Here is a 16979-nt window from a genome sequence, read left to right as displayed (position 1 = left end):
AATGGGAGTCTGGGGCTTCATTTCAACCCAGAACACAGCCAGACTCCGGGGTCACAGCACAAACCCACTGGGATTGAAACCAAAGAAAACATCTCCATGAACTGCCTCTGTCAGTCTCAGCCAGCCATTCGTAGAGCCCCCCACTGTGTGCAGTAAGAGCTGTTTGAATATCTAAGGATAGAACAGGGCCGAATCAATCATTCTGACTGGAAGGGAACTCTCAAGGTGAGCTGGGCTCTGTTCGTGCTTGGAGTTCTTCAACCTGAAAGTAGCACTTTCCCAACGGGTCTCAAGGCCAAGCTAGTGAATTACACTGTATGAATTCTGACTTCAGGGTCAAAATTATCTACAAATAATTTAAAAAGTCTCTAGATCTTTCTTTTCATGTTTTTCACGTGACATATTCAGTGTTGCCATTTGTCAATAGGAAAGCCCCAGCTTTCCCAGGTCTGACTTGCATGCCTGAAAATCTAGAGCCAAATGCGGCAAGCCTTTCCCTCACATGTAGCTCCATTGAAGCCAACAGTGCTGCTGTAGCAGCAAGTCAAGAAGAGTCTGGCCTTTAGCTTACAGGACAACGGAAGCTGAATTTAGTTTATGTGCAACAACATATTGTTCCCACGTCATGAGGCTGGCCTTTCTGTTGGAGCACCGGGTCAATATGTGAGAACATCGGCTCACCGTGCGGGGATGGATCATCGTCATGCATTGATGCAACATCATGGCATGGGGATGCAAATGTCACAAAGGGGTGATTTTGGGGGGTTTTGTTCCTGCTAGGACAGGATGAAAAGGTGATAACTTTCACAGTGCAAAGCTCAAGACTAAGCTTAAAGCTGCATGCCATCTCACACTGCTCATCATATCAGGGCATTGCTAGTATGTACTGCTCTAGTGTTGAGTAAAGCTCATGAAAGCACCGGAGTAGAGATCACAGACAAAAGGACCCATTTTCAAAACCACCTACAGTCTCCCCTCTCCCAAGGATGTAAGGATATTGTAAGCAGTAAGGTCTCAAAGCAGGGATAAACATCTGTGTGCTTACTTCCTAGCTACCCTTAAAAAAAAGCCTCAGAAGCTAAAGAGGCCAGCAGGCATATCAGATTGTACTGCATATCACAGGGTCAACAGCAACAGGCTGGATAGCAGATGGATGGGAGAACTCCCACCAGCCAGATACTTCTGGTGCAGACAATTCCATAGGCAGGACTCTTTTCTCTGAGCTGGTACTGAACCAGTGCCCCTGAAGAGTGTGAGAACTCACTGTGCTGGTAGAGATTTAAACAAAGCTTCTGACTGCTGTGGCTGTTGAATCCCCCACTGCATGTTTTGCAAAGATAAGGTTATTCAACCCAGATATCCAGGCTAAATTCCAATTGGGGAAGTTCCACTCTGCCTCGTTAAAATGACCCCTGCAATTTCAGCTGGACACGATGGTCACCATTTGCTACTTTAGAGGACTAGTGATGCTGCCCACTGAAACAAAAATGGTGTTGTCTGGTTGCTTCCTCTCCTACCTGGGGTTTTACTGCCCACTGTAGAACAGCTACTTCATTCCACTGCAAAAGTAGCTGCATGTCAGTAGTGAGTAAAGTGATTTCTGGGTAGAGAGTACACCAGAGTAAAAGCGAGCAGACTTTGGCTTTTTATATCAGTTTAAATATGTAAAAGTCACGTTGGGAGCCCAACTATCAGCAATAAAAGCAAATATCACATTTATTTAAAATCTCCATTTTTAAATGAAGAATCGGAAACACAATTATGCAGAGCCTGGCATCATTTAAAGCAGGCATAATGTCATGTTAGGACAGTTAACTTATGAAGCCAAATTCCACCCTGGTCAAACTAGCCCATGCTAGTGGAGTGATGCTAAGGATTCATTTGACCAGCTGGGGGGTCTGATCTTGCAAGGAGCAGAGTACTTTCAACTCCATTGATTTCACTGGGAACTGAGGGGGGAATTAGCTAGTTGCTAAGGGTCCAGTCCCAATCCCATGAAAGTCAGCTCAAGAGAAGAACGAAGGGGGATTTGATAGCTGCTTTCAACTACCTGAAACGGGGTTCCAAAGAGGATGGATCTAGACTGTTCTCAGTGGTAGTGGATGACAGAACAAGGAAAGGTTGGATATTAGGAAAAACTTTTTCACTAGGAGGGTGGTGAAACACTGGAATGCGTTACCTAGGGAGATGGTGGAATCTCCTTCCTTTGAGGTTTTTAAGGTCAGGCTTGACAAAGCTCTGGCTGGGATGATTTAGTTGGGGATTGATCCTGCTTTGAGCAGGGGGTTGGACTAGATGACCTCCTGAGGTCCCTTCCAACCCTGATATTCTATGATTCTATGGTAAGTATTGCCAATTACTTCAGTGGGATTTCACTCAGGACCCAAGCACTGGATTCTGCTCTGATGTGAATCACCTTGCAGCCCTGTGGACTCACAGGATGCACAGCAATGCAGAATTTGGCCCTACAAATGCCGGCAAATGTTAAATAACTGAGTCAATCAGGAGGTTCAGGATCCCTGAGTCTCTTCTGTACTCACCTGAGCACGAAGTCGTGGGCATCGATATCTTGGCCGTATTGAGATTGCCTAAGATTCCCAGAGTTTCCCACGACAGCACACCTTCTGCACCGGGATGCGTCTCTCTCCAGCAGCTGCTCCCCGTCTCCGGGAATGATCTCAAACAATTCCTTGATTGTGTCGTTGATATTTTTAGGATTGCCCTCTCCTTGCAATTTCTGTTGGGAAGAACAGGGTCACTCGGGTCACAAACACAGAAGGCTTTTTTCAAAGCGGGGTGTTGCTCACTTCTTCCTGATGCTCGGCTGTGCTCATTGACGGCACCAATGGCATTCCCTGCAAGACGTGCTGCAACAGTTCTCAGTTGGGGGGGGGGAGATGAAGTGATGGTACCTCCCATCCCACACACATTTTAACCTGATTTCTACCTCTTTTCACTTGCCTCCCCACCCCTTTCCTCTCCATCTGCCAACAGTGTGACATGTGACAATGGCACATCCCCTCCAGTTCATGCCTCCAGCACTGAATTCAGTAGGACACACATGCCTCTGGTATCCCAGAGCCTAAGCCTACCTCTGCGATAGCCCCTTGACAACCCTCTCATGCTGTGCTGAGGGCAGAGCAGCACTTTTCCCGGGCACTATCTCCAGCTATGCTGGGCTGTGGAGGAGCCAGCAGATAGCTGGGGGAGGGGGAAGCCACCATCAGTGAGAGCAGCCCCCAGAGCAACCCAGAATCCTGGAGCTACATAGCTACCTTCCCTCCACATCTGGGCAGCACCTGCTGAAAACAGAAGCTGGCTTATCAGCTCTGCCATTCTCTGGGGAGGTTCATTAGTGGGTGATCTGGTGCTGTTCCACTAAGCTGAGAAGGGTAGGATTTTATGTATGTGTGTGGGGCAGGGGTGGAACCATGCTGAGGTTGTGCCCCCCTTATCTGGGGCCCTGTTCTGCAAGAGCTACTAACTCAGCAGCAACCAAGTGGCAGGGAATGCATGGCTGGGCCCACAAGTACTGGTGCTATGAAACACCATCCAGTGCTCTCTGCCTGCTTGCAAGTGTGTGTGTGTGTGTATGTGTGCATGCGTGCGCAGGGAGTGGGGTTGAGGTGCTTGAACAGGGGGAGAATGGCTGGGGCTGCAGAGGGACACTTCTGTCATTGACCTGCTATTAGCCTCTGCCATAAGACTTCGGCTGCTCTGTGGCCTGGGACCATAGTGGTGTATGGGAGCAGACAGAGAGGATAAGGAGTCCTCTCCCTGCCCATCTGCCCCGCACACAGCCCTGGGATATGGCCTAAATTCACAGTTCAGATTCTGACACGTTACCGTCCACTTCCCTCAGAGCTGTTAGAGTGCTACCCAATCCCAAACACAGATGTACTTTTGCTGCTTTAATATGCGTGGCAAAATTTTACCCCCTGTCCATACAGCATTCTGAAATGAAAATCTAGACAGGGTTTTTGCATCTCCACTGGGACTGTTTACCATAGAGGAGCAGAGAAAGAGGGGAGAAAGAGGGGATCTGATAAAGCTACACAAAGTAATGAAGGTGGCAAATTCATAACTGATGAGAGGAAATACCTTTTTGCACAACACAGAACTGATCTGAGGAACTTATAGCCACAAGATATCATTGAGGCTAAGAGCTTAGCAGGAGTACTCAAAAGAGATTAGACTTTTATATGGACAATTAGAATTTCCACACTTACAGCAAAAATTAAAATAAGTGTTTTGGAAAGGAGCTAAATGTTCATGCATCAGGGACTCAGACAATCTCTAAATAAAGGGGGGTTAGGAAGTAACTTTCTCTGAGGGCAGGTTATTCCATAACTTCCTTCTTTGGGGTTCTTATACCTTCCTCTGCAGCAGCTGGTACTGACCACTGTTAGAGATACAATACTGGTTAAGTTGGACCACTGGTCTAAGCCAGTTCTGGCACATTCTGTGTTTTCACCTGGACATATTTTCTCTCTGGGTACACTAATATTCCCTGCAGTATTTCAGTGTAAAAAATGTAAACTGCACAACTCACTCTCTTGCTTTTCTTCCTTTCTTAGGAGTGGCACTGTGTAAAAGCCAATGCAAACCACTAATGGCTGTACATCTGGATAAGTATGACAAAAATAATCCAAGAGTAAGGATGAAAGGAGCCAAATCAATCAACATTAGTACAGTGTCTGCCCAGTCCAGGGTGTGCAGTCAAGTAATTGGAGCACAGGCTGATAGTCAAGACACTTGGACTGAAATCCTGGGTTCACTGAAGTCAATGGACTTTAAAGCTCCCACTGACTTCAGTAGAATCAGGATTTCATCCCTGGATTCCATTCTTTGTGGTGTCACTAATTTGCCATGCATCTTGGGCAAATCACTACCATGTCAGTGTGGCTCAGGCTCCCAATGGGAAGCACAATTCTTTAAGTGCTAAGTATTTTATTATTATTCTAAAATATCACGTGTGATGCGGCAAATATGTGCTCATATAGATCTAAACTCTGCAAGTTGTTTATGGACAGCCAACCAATCCAAAATATATTTCCAAAGCAAGTTTTTTCAAGCATAGCAACAGCCTTTAAGGACAGAGGGACTGGTCCAAAGCCCACTCTAATCACTGAGAATATCCATTGGTTCTGTGGGCTTTGACTTGGATCAGATCATATAGCCACAGCCAGTCTGACCATCTCAGATGCAGCTTGTTTTGAGTTATCTGAACACATAGAGTAACGTCTTATGTGTGTACAATCAAACACATTCTTAGGCCTCACAAAACCAATTTTTTTAAATACACAAATCTTTCCAGAAAAAGTCATCCTTGAGCTGATTACATACCTGAGAAAATTCAGGCCAAGAGGTAATTTTTAGAAAGTACTAAGGCTTTTAATAAAATTGCCTTCTCAGCCATAACAATACATCAGTAGATCAAAGCAGAATTACTTTTTTATGGGTTTGAAGAGTCAAAAGCCAAACTGCACATTGCTATGGATAGGGTTATCTGTTTATATAGTTCTGGGGTCAAACTCTGATTTCTGTTACACCAGTGTAAATCTGAAGGAACACCATTGAAACTGATTTAATTAAAGAGTGGTATCAGGAAAAGCAGGACTTTAATTTTCAATTTCCCCTTAGCTTTATATTATAATAAAAACTATAATAGAGGTCATTACTGTTTACATTACAAAATCACCCAGAGTTCCTAAAGAGGACCAGGACTGCATTCAACTGTGCGCTATTCATATATAAAAGAGAAGGCAGTCCTTGCCCCAATGTGCACCGTAAATGTCCTGTTTTCACTTGCTTATAATTTTCTCAGCGATTCTCTTTTTGGACTAAATTTTGTTGCTTAATCTTAGCTCAAAGCTGATTGTTTTGGAATGTCAGCACAAACAACATTCAGCTGTTTGAGCTAAGAGAAAAGGTGCAGAGTTGAACTCAAAAGTGGGTGAATGTTAAAATTTTATGTGCAGCCATTTCTTACTGAAGAATATTTGCTTGGTTTGTTTAAAAATCTATTTTAATGGGCTAAATTATAAGCCATTAAAATTCATTTTCATTCATGCACAATTTTAGGACGGAGATTTTTGAGTTCTCACGCCATAGTCCAGCAGCTGGGCTTTTCCTACATCTCCAAAAGAGCGTATAGTGAGAGGTATGGATCAACAGCTTTGAAGAAGAAGTGGGATTCAATTAATGTTGCATTCTAAACCTGACTGATCCCCTGTAGCCCTAGCAAAATGCTAAGAAACAGTAAACCTGAAATCTAGCCAAGTTAAAAGTAGTTTCTGATTCTGCAGTTGGCTCTGAATCAATTTTTGCAGTTTTACAGTTACATTTTCTTAAAGTGTTTTTAATGTTTTTCCTCTCTCCGGTTTCTGTGTAACCCACACATGTGAAAAGGGAAACCAATAATATATGGGCTCCATGAAACTGACTATATATGGAACTGTCAAAACAAAAGGCCCTCAAAAATGCCCTGACTAGTTGTTTCTCTTAATCTCTTTCAGATAATAATAATTACACATTTTCATGCAGAAAAGTCATTATTAAAACTGATGGTTTCCCTTTAAACTCTCTCCATCTCAATTGGCAAAAAACAGATAATCCTGAATTTGCCTCATATGGCTACTGCCAGGATTAATGTTTGTATAATGTTTTATACATGAAAAGTGCTATATAAGTGTTTATGTTAATTCTATAGAATTAACATAGTGATGGAATTAACATCTGTGCAAAACATTCTCTCAAAGCTTTAAATACTGCACCTGCATTTTCAATTTACTCTTTTCTACCTCTTTGTTTTTACAAACAGTTAAATCATTTTTAAAAAGAAATTAATGCAAAACCCTATGTTGATGCAACTCCACACTTAAAATCAAATCATGAAATGCAGAAGTTAATATTTTCCTCCTTCATTTATATTTGTTAAATATTGACAGTCAGTCTAATCCAGAATCCATTGAATTCCCTGGGAGGCAGCATATTCTAAAGGATAGAGCACTAGAAAGGCAACCATTCCTGCCTCTGCCACTGAACTGCTGTGTACCCTTGGGCAAGACACTTCACCTCTCTTGTTTCTCTGCTTCCCCTCCCAGGTTTTGTCTGACTTGTCTTTTCAGACTGTAAACTCTTTAGGGCAGGGACTCTCTCTCACTCTGTATTTGTAATGCCTAGTATAAGGAGGCCACTGGCCAGCAAGGCACTATCTTAATACAAATAACAAGTCTTTCTCTATTGGTCTCAATGGGGTTTGGATTGTGTCCTGTGGGTTTTGTTCTCAAGACTGAAAGGAGGACACTGTCCCTGTTTGCCCTTCCATGCAGGTGATAGCTTGTCTCTCTCACCAGCAGAAGTTGATCCCATAAAAGATATTACCTCATCCATCTTGGCCCTGCTTAAAGGAGGCAGATTACCAGAAAGTTTCTAAAGATATATATGTATGCAGTATTTCCAGCCCAAGCATTCAGAAACCATGAGTCAGATCCCCAAACAACCATTAGATGGCCTTAAAAATAATGAGATTTAAAAAAGCCAATACACTGGGGAAGAGGTCTTTTTATTTTGCTTTCTGTTTTTCAAGCCTGTAAGTATTCACATTTGCAAACTTTTCTCTACAACCATGAGGGTTAGAAACTTAGTTTTTATTTTAGATGTAAGATGAGTGTTTCACTCAATCATATGACCCTGGGAACTGTGGCATTAAGAAAAACACCAACTACCAAAAGATATCTTATAAAATCATGCTCTCATAGTAATTGGATGAATGATGTGTTTTAGTTAAGATAGCTGGGGGAGTTGGAGTGTGATTTTTACTTATAGCAGTTTTAATTTACTGACTTCAGAGGAGTTACTCTGGACTTACAACAGAATAAGTGAGATCAGAGTCTGACCTCTTAAGTGACATTTAAACACAAAAAACAAAACAAGCAAACAAACAAACACCCACTAAGAAAACTTTAAATAAATACTAACTCTAACACTAGGTTAATATAAGCTTTTTATTGGTCAGTGACTGAGTTTCTAGGTAGGTTTTAGAGTGCCAGATTATTATATTTCAGTCTAAACCCATTGACCTTACATTATTGCTTCCTTGTATTTTGACTGACCAAGTATTGCAAAAGTAGCCACAGAATGCGTCACAGAGAAAATAACATTCTAAGTGAGTCAGCTAAGGAAGGGGGAAAACAAAAATGAGATAAACAGAGAACATTGCCTCACACAATATATTGTGCCACATTTTAAACACAAGGAGGCTAACACTTCAGCTTAAAAAAGAAAAACAACTAAAACGTAAACAATAGCTCAGAAAATCAATGTCAGAGGTTTGGGCCAAATTTTGCTCTGAGTTACAATGAATCCAGGGCTGGATCCGAGAGCAGAATCTGGGCCACACCTTATATAAAAGGATTATTTTGGTCATCTTGCTGAGGTCTAAGCAAAGGAAAACGGGGTATGGGATATTCAAGTTCACCACACTTTTTAAAACAAAGACCCAATGGGGTAATTCTTGATATGCCGTCTGCATGGGGAAATGGGTGATAAGCCTATATCCTGTTTCAGAGTAGCAGCCGTGTTAGTTTGTATTCGCAAAAAGAAAAGGAGTTCTGGTGGTACCTTACAGACTAACAAATTTATTTGAGCATAAGCTTTTGTGAGCTACAGCATCCGATGAAGTGAGCTGTAGCTCACGAAAGCTTATGCTCAAATAAATTTGTTAGTCTCTAAGGTGACACAAGTACTCCTTTTCCTATATCCTGTGTAACTCAAGCAATCATTTAAACATGCAATTCTTACTCTTTTAGGGTCCAATCCTGACAACATGTCTTTTGCTATTGACTTCAGTAAGGGCAGGACCCGGTCTATACATAAGAGTAAAGAACATTTCCAGATACTGAGCCAAATCCTGCTGTTGATTTTTCATGGGTGTATTGGAGAGACTCACCTTTTACAGTGATGTAGTTGAGAGCATCACCTGGGCCAGGATATGAAAATGATGTGCAGAGACAAGAACAGGAAAAGAGGTCTCTCTTTTGCACCTGTCTCTAGGCCTCTGGTGAAACTGAGGCATTCAGATATTGGCTAACATGTTCTGAGAACAGTCGTCATTTTCATGCTACTGGACAGTCTGATCCTACAACATTTATTTCCATGAATAATCCTTACAGGCCTAATACATGATTATGCAAGCGAGTAAGGGTGGCAGGATCACGCCTTTAGACTGTAAGATCTTCGGGGGCCAAGGCTGTCTTTGTGTCTAGCCCAGTATCAAACCCTGATCTGTGTTTAACAGGAATACGGTATAGTTCTACAGATAAATAATAGCTCCACTGCGGTCAAAATAAGGTCTATGTTGCACTGCTAACAAACCAGTTACACCTCAGCCCCTCTGCTGTCACTGTTCCCCTGAAAGCAAGTTTAAGCCACTACTAGCAAGCCACAGTCCCCTCAGCAGCTATTGTTTCAATCACAATTACAGGAAAAAGTCACAAGTGAGTAAGACGGGAAAACCAGTGCTACTAAAGTTTGGTGACTGCCTGGATTTGTAATGATCCTTTTAGGGCTGGCCAAGTTTTTACAGTCGCCTTCCAAAACAGCATAGAATTGAGGCCCTTGGACATCAGAAAAGCCTTTAACATGAGAACCTTGCTGAGGACCATTTCCTATAGAAAAAGGAAATTATCAGGGCATGCAGGGTTTCCAGGAATAATGTATATATAGACAACAGCTGCGGTTTGATAGCTAAGGGCCAAATTCTGCCCTCAGTCAAATTGAACCATGTTTTAGATGAAATACAAAACAGCATCCTGACCACATGTGGCCATTAACAATTCCAGGGTACTTTTTATATAAGAATGGACATTAGCCGTAGTGTCTTAGCCAGATTCCAGAATGAGTGTTGAATTCTGCCCACCTTAACTCCCCTGGAAATTTCTCCAGGCTGCAGCAGGAGTTCGCATATTCCATCATACGGCAGACCACCTCTGTCAGCTCCCACTTTAAAGAGCTCATTGGCAGGGTATGGCAATGTGGAGAGCTCTAAGAAGGACATTCTCCCCCACAGTAGCCAGGGTTTAGTGCTAGGAACAGCATGCCATCATCAGACAAGCCAGTGAGCCTCCCAGGAAGTGCTGAGTGCCCACAGTTCCTGTTGAGGCCAAGGGAGATGGGAGGAGCTCCAGACTTTGCAGGATTGAGCCCACAATCACCCTACTCCACTAATGCAGTGTTAACAGAAACTCTCCTTCCCACAGACTCACAGAGGAGATTTGAATTACAACACCTACACCTCTGGAAAATGTCACCCTTTTCCAACACAGCCTGCAGGGCCAAGCTGGCTTGTTTAAGTCTGTGTGGTCCTGGAGCCTGTCTGTCAGGAGAGCACTTCTGAAGCTCACAACTAGGGTCCCGTCTAGTGCCATACACAGTATTGGCTAAAGCCTGTCTATACACAAGGTGATATTCAGATAGAGTTAAAACAGTACAACCCTCCCAGGTGTGGATGCAGTTTTAGTTTAAAATGTGCTTATTCCAGTATAACTTACTGGACTCAGGGTTGTTCTAGTAAAACTAATATTGGAAAAAAGGAAAATCACACCCTCAATGGACATGGTTGCACCAATAAAAAACAAGACCAACAGGCTTAGAGAACTGAACAGGGGCAGAACCAGATCTTTTGCTCCTCCCTCTTTCCTTTCATGAGAAGTCAGCAATCAGATTTGCTTGGGGCCTGGAGGGAAGGAATAGGTTTAAGAGCTCAGCTCCTCTTCTCTTCCCCTGCTATCTCCAGGGTTGCAACATGAGCACAGCTGAAGAGACCTAAAGCAAAAGCACACACAGATCACAGGCAGAAGACATGCAAAGGGAGGGTGACAGCTGTAGGGCAGGCTGCCTCCCATGTGCCCTCTTGTATCCAGGGGTGGCCCTGCACTCATCATCCTGCTTCAGTGTCTCCCTTCTAGAGCCCACAAACCCTTTTGTCCTTTCACGGCCCTTCTCAGGCTCTGGTCTATTGAATTAACAAGTATTCGGGTAAAATTCTCAAGTCCCTCTGTCTACACCCTTATTCAGCCTGGCCTTATGATGTTACTCCCAGGCCTTTCCCGCCTGTAGCCTCACTCCCTATGCTGCAGATTTCTCTACTGGATTGCTCCCCACCTGCAGATTGCTCCCCACCAGCCTCTCTACTCCATTCCAGTATCCCTGGGAATCCCTCCTGGACAGCTTCCTGTTACTCCTTATAGGAGAGTGAGCTGATCCCTGGTCAGGTCCACCTCCCTTTGAAGCCCGTGGAGGAGAGGAAGGTGATCAGGAACAGTCAGCATGGATTCACCAAGGGCAAGTCATGCCTGACCAACCCGATTGCCTTCTGTGATGAGATAACTGGCTCTGTGGAAATGGGGAAAGCAGTGGACGTCATCTTGACTTTAGAAAAGCTTTTGATACCGTCTCCCACAGTATTCTTGCCATCAAGTTAAAGTATGGATTGGATGAATGGACTATGAGGTGGATAGAAAGCTGGCTACCAACTGGCTCACGGCAGTTCTGTAGAAAAGGACCTGGGGATTACAGTGGTTGAGAAGCTGGAAATGAGTCAACAGTGTGCCCTAGTTGCAAGAAGACTAACTGCATATTGGGCTGCATTAGTAGGAGTATTGCCAGCAGATCGAGGGAAGTGATTATTCCCCCCTACTCAGCACTGGTGAGGTCACATCTGGAGTATTGTGTCCTATTTTGGACCCCCCACCACAGAAAGGATGTGGACAAATTGGAGAGAGTCCAGCGGAGGGCAACAAAAATGGTTAGGGAGCTGGGGCACACAACTTACAAGGAGAGGCTGAGGGAACAGGGGTTATTTAGTCTGTAGAAGAGAAGAGTGAGGGGAGATTTGATAGCAGCCTTCAACTACCTGTAGCAAGGTTCCAAAGAGGATGGAGCTCAGCTGTTCTCAGTGGTGGCAGATGACAGAAGAAGGAGCAATGGTCTCAAGTTGCAGTGGGGGAGGTCTAGGTTGGATATTCAGAAAAACTATTTCACTAGGAGGGTGGTGAAGCACTGGAATGGGTTACCTAGGGAAGTGGTGGAATCTCTGTCCTTAGAGTTTTTAAGGCCCGGCTTGACAAAGCCCTAGCTGGGTTGATTTAGTTGGGATTGGTCCTGCTTTGAGCAGGGGGTTGGACTAGATGACCTCCTGAGTCTCTTCCAACACTCATCTTCTATGATTCTATTCCTTAGTAAGTAGGGTGGGCTGAACCCAGAGCAAGCACCCTGGTATAGTGACACATAAAACCTCAGGAAGGCAGAAAGGAGCGTAACTCCCATTGATTTCAGTAAGAGTTACACACCTAAACACATCTGAGGAGCTGCTGAAAGATATTTCAGGGCTGGAGGGTATGAATGAGGCACAGTGGAAGGGACTGGCTTCATTTCAGAATAGGGTTTTCTACTCCATAGCCAATTAATTCTCACAGTCAACGGGAATTTCCTATTGGCTATCAAGCTGGCTAACTGCAATAGCTAATTAGCTCACTCCCAAACTGTTTGAAACCTCCCTCCCAAATCTGAATCCTCCCTGTCTGAAATAAAGTATCGGTGGGAGGGGCCTCCCCACTGCACACAGGATGGACAACATAAGAGTTTAGGATAGGAAGGATAGACGATTTCTACATTCAAGTGAAATTCCGGGGAAAATGGATATTCTGTATGCAGACAGAATGTAATTAGCACCCATGCTGGAATTTTGCCAGCACACTGGAACTAATAAACATACTTTTGCAGTTTAACAACATAGACCACATTCTCCCAAACAGCACCACATACTCGGGCCTGAATCAGCAAAGCTCTAAAGCACATGCTTAAATAACGTTAGTGTGTGCTGAATAGGTATGAGATTACTCACGGATTTAAAGCACATGCTTAATTTCTTTGCTGAATCAGGGCCAAAGTGTTTCAGACGCAAGTACAAAAAACTGCATTATGGCCAAATAGGACCCAATCCAATTTCCACTGACATAAATTGGACTCCATCCACTGATTTCAATGGGATCTGGATCAGGCTATCATGCTACAGAGGAATAATCATAGGGGATGCTTCTTCCTAAATGGCACCTGTCATGAAGTGGATAGTTTAGATCCTGTAATTATACGATCAAAGAAAGCAGTGCTAGTTCTTATTCAGACAAAATTTCTAATTTTTTTTTACAAATTCTGCTATTTTCTCAAACTCAGTAGCTCATGGCAATGAGTTCCACAGGTTAATATCATTGTATAAGAAGTTTCTCTTTTGAATTAGCCCTTTTTGGTGGGAGAAGAAGAGGAATAATTTTGTGGTTAAAACACAGGACTGTCATTTGAGAGCTCTGGGTTCAGTGCTGAGCTCTTCCACAGACTGTTATCACCCTGGATAATTCACTGTGTACTTCAATTCTTTATCTGGAAAATGAGAACAATATTACTAACTTCCTCCCACCCTTTGATTGTCTTGTCTATTTAGACTGTAAGCTCTTTGTGGGAGGGACTGTCTCTCACTAGTGGACAGTGCCTAGGCCCACTTGAGGTCTCTAATTACTACAGAAATACAAACAATAATTACACTACAAATTTTACACACACATACGCACCCCTACTTACCAGCCACCACTTGTAGCTCTCCTCTGGAATGAAGGTGTTCCGAGTGGTCAGGAAAGGTTGAACAGTCTGATTAAACCTCTCATCGAACCAGAAGGAAAGTCCCAGCTCGGAAACACATGAACTACAGCTGCATGGTCTCTGGGAGTATTTCATTAGTTTTTTTAACTGCATGACAATCTGCTTGGGATCCAAGGTGACCGTCATCGAACTGTGAGTGTAATTCAGCAAGAACGACATTATCGTGATGACAAACAATAAGGCAAGCATAAACATTTTCAGATTTTTCTTCTTGATGGCGACCATCTTTCCTTTGGGTTCCTTAGTCTGGCTGTCAGCCTGTGACTCAGTGACCGTGGTAAGGCAAAGAGAAAGGTTGTCACAGGTTCACAGGTTTTCCCTATGATCAGGTGTTTAGGTCAAACAAAGCAATTCAGTTATCTTCACTGGCAAGGGGAGAGGCTTTGTTTTACCCTGGAGTGATTTAAAGCAGCAAAATTGGATTGTCCTTTTTTTTCCCTTTTAAAAATGATCCCAAATCTCTCTCTTCAACTCGCCTGGAAGCTGCTAATTTCTCCCACTGAGTATTTAATCAAAACTGATAATGATTTCCTTTCCCCATTCAGGAAGATTGAGAGGTAATTAATATCAATGTCTGAGACTAGGTTTCCTGTATGGGAGTAAAACTTGAACTACAGGAGCTAGATAAAAGAAGGCTGCTTTTTCCTTAAAATTATTTCATTAATGTGGCCATTAAGATCATCCTGTGGCCTTGGTCCCAGGTGATACAGGCGCCTTGATGCTCTTTTAAGTCACAGAGAGTCACTTGCCATCTGCAGACACACAAAAGGAAAAAAGAAAAAAAAATAAACACAGTCAGAGATGTTCAAAGTCCTTCCAACTCAGTTTGCTTTCCCATCCCGGGGCTTCAGATCATCTCAAGAACCACAGTAATAAAGTCGGCTGCTCCTTCTGTCGTAGGACTTGCACTTTGAGAAGTTTTACAGCAGTCTCTCCAGAGGGAGGACTCAGGGGCCTATAGAAATCGAATCACTGTCTGTTGATTTAATGAGTATGGAGCTAAGGCCCTTTTAAATTACCCTTTGCAGACATCACATGAAATCAGCTCATCACCTTAGACTGATCTTGATACCCGCCAGTTACACAGAGTATTCATAACTAAGAATAACTGATCAAGAAAGCAGAGGGCAAAAGGGAGAGGGAGCAAGAGAGACACACACACATACAACTGCACCCACAAGTTAGTGGACCATATGATTTACAAAGCCCCAAGAAACAACAGGTCCTAAGCCATCAGAAAAGGGAAGGGAAATCAGGCCAGAAGCGTGCTCTGTTCTAGAAACGCTTTTGAAAGGGTTAAGGAGCTGTGGAGGGGTATTTCTTCCTACCTCTACTATCAGTGTCAGAGAAGAGGATAGGGCCAGCCCTGACCTAAAATGTTTTCATGGGATGTTGGGCGTCCACCAGGGCAAGACCCCACACTTTTGCTTGCTTTGCTCTTTGCCACAGGCAGAAATCAACGGGCGTTAGGTGCTTAAATACCTTTGAGGAGCTGGGCTACAAAGACTAAGGCCTGGTTTACATTTAAAGCGTATACTGGCACATCTGTGGTAGTCAGGGTATGGTTGGAATTTTGAATTGTTTGAGGGGGAGAAAAGTGCCATTGTTTAAATAATGCATCCTGTAAATTTTTTGGGGAAAAAAAATCAAAACCAACCTCACTGAAATTTTTAATGTAATGAAAAGTTTCCAATAAAAATTGGTAGGAATGTTTGTTTGTTTTTTTAAAGAAAAAACAAAAAGTCACACCCCCCCTTCTGAAGCCTTCAAAAGGAAAACAATACTTCAAAATTTCATTGTTTTTGTTAAGCTAGTTTTTCATTTTACAAACAGCTCTATTATTACACTGCTCGATGTACAGTAACTCCTCACTTAAAGACAGGTTTCAGAGTAGCAGCCGTGTTAGTCTGTATTTGTAAAAAGAAAAGGAGTATTTGTGGCACTTTAGAGACTAACAAATTTATTTGAGCATAAGCTTTTGTGAGCTACAGCATCCGATGAAGCTGTAGCTCACAAAAGCTTATGCTCAAATAAATTTGTTAGTCTCTAAGGTGCCACAAATACTCCTTTTCTTTTTCCTCACTTAAAGTCATCCCGGTTAATGTTGTTTCGTTGTTACATTGCTGATCAATTAGGGAACATGCTTGTCTAAAGTTGTGCAATGCTCCCTTATAGCATCGTTTGGCAGCCGCCTGCTTTGTCCACAGCTTTCAGGAAGAGCAGCCCGTTGCAGCTAGCTGGTGTGGGCTTGGAACCAGGGTGGACCGGTAGCCCCCACATCAGCTCCTCACTCCCCTAAGTTCCCTGTGCAGCAGCTTCTCAGCAGGCTATCAATTGCCAGCAGTTCAGCTGTCCCTCCCCCCACTGCGTGTGCTGCTCCTGCCCTCTGCCTTGGAGCTGCTCCCGGGAGCCTCCTGCTTGCTGTGTAGGGGGCAGGGAGGAAGAGGGGGGGGCTAATGCCAGGGTGTCCCCCTCTCCCCTGCACCCCACTTACCCCATCTTCCATAGAGCAGGGGGGACACACGACAGGGCTCAGGACGGAGGGAGCTTCCTGGCAGCAGCTGCCATCTCAGCTTGCTGATTAACTTAAAAAGGCAATGTACTTAACATTGGGGTCAGCATACTTAAAGGAGCAATGCGCATCTCTCACACACGGTGTGTGTCTCTGTCTCTGTCTGCCATGCTGTCTCCCCTCCCTCCATTCATGCTGCCTTGTAGAGTGTGAGGCTACATTAACAAGGAGTTAACCTTTGAGGGCTCAGCCAATTGCTAGTTCATCATTTAGCAGTAAGGCATTCCCTGGGAAATATCCCACCCTCTGACTTCACCACCTCAACCAAACTTCACAATCATCATCCCTGCGTACCAGTATCAAATTGTTTGTTTAAAACTTATACTGTATGTGTGTGTGTATATACATATATATAGTCCTTTGTCTTGTGAAAAAAATTGCCCTGGAACCTAACCCCCCGCTCTTTACGTTAATTCTTATGAGGAAATTGGATTCACTTAACATCGTTTAGCTTAAAGTTGCATTTTTCAGGAACATAACTACAACGTTAAGCGAGAGGTTACTGTATTACACTTACTGGGGGACTCAATGATATTTCAGATCACAAGGAAATGAGAGGGGTTCTGATGGTAGGGAAAGATGGTGATGCAGCTAGGGCTGGTAGTCAGGGCTCCCGCGTTCTATTCCTGGCTCTCCTACAGGCTTCCCGTCTGGTCTCAGGGAAGTACCCAAGGTAAAAATGCTTAGAATA

General features: G+C 43.5%; 1 protein-coding gene across 4 annotated transcripts in view; it reads right to left on the bottom strand.

Moving 5' to 3' along the window:
* ST3GAL1 (ST3 beta-galactoside alpha-2,3-sialyltransferase 1) overlaps positions 1-16979 on the bottom strand; it is a 126357-nt gene that overhangs the window by 20943 nt on the left and 88435 nt on the right. For all 4 annotated transcript variants that reach the window (XM_038389825.2, XM_038389827.2, XM_038389828.2 and 1 more), the window contains 2 exons: positions 13639-14468; positions 2541-2737 (listed from right to left, as the gene is read on the bottom strand). In XM_038389825.2, coding sequence (XP_038245753.1) covers positions 2541-2737; positions 13639-13941 — 500 coding nt within the window. In that variant the 5' untranslated portion in view covers positions 13942-14468. The remainder of the gene's footprint in view (positions 1-2540; positions 2738-13638; positions 14469-16979) is intronic.

Source organism: Dermochelys coriacea, chromosome 2, assembly GCF_009764565.3.
Source record: "Dermochelys coriacea isolate rDerCor1 chromosome 2, rDerCor1.pri.v4, whole genome shotgun sequence".
Lineage (NCBI taxonomy): Eukaryota > Metazoa > Chordata > Testudines > Dermochelyidae > Dermochelys > Dermochelys coriacea.
The sequence above is the reverse complement of the archived record's forward strand: the minus strand, read 5'-3'. Positions and strand labels throughout refer to the sequence as shown.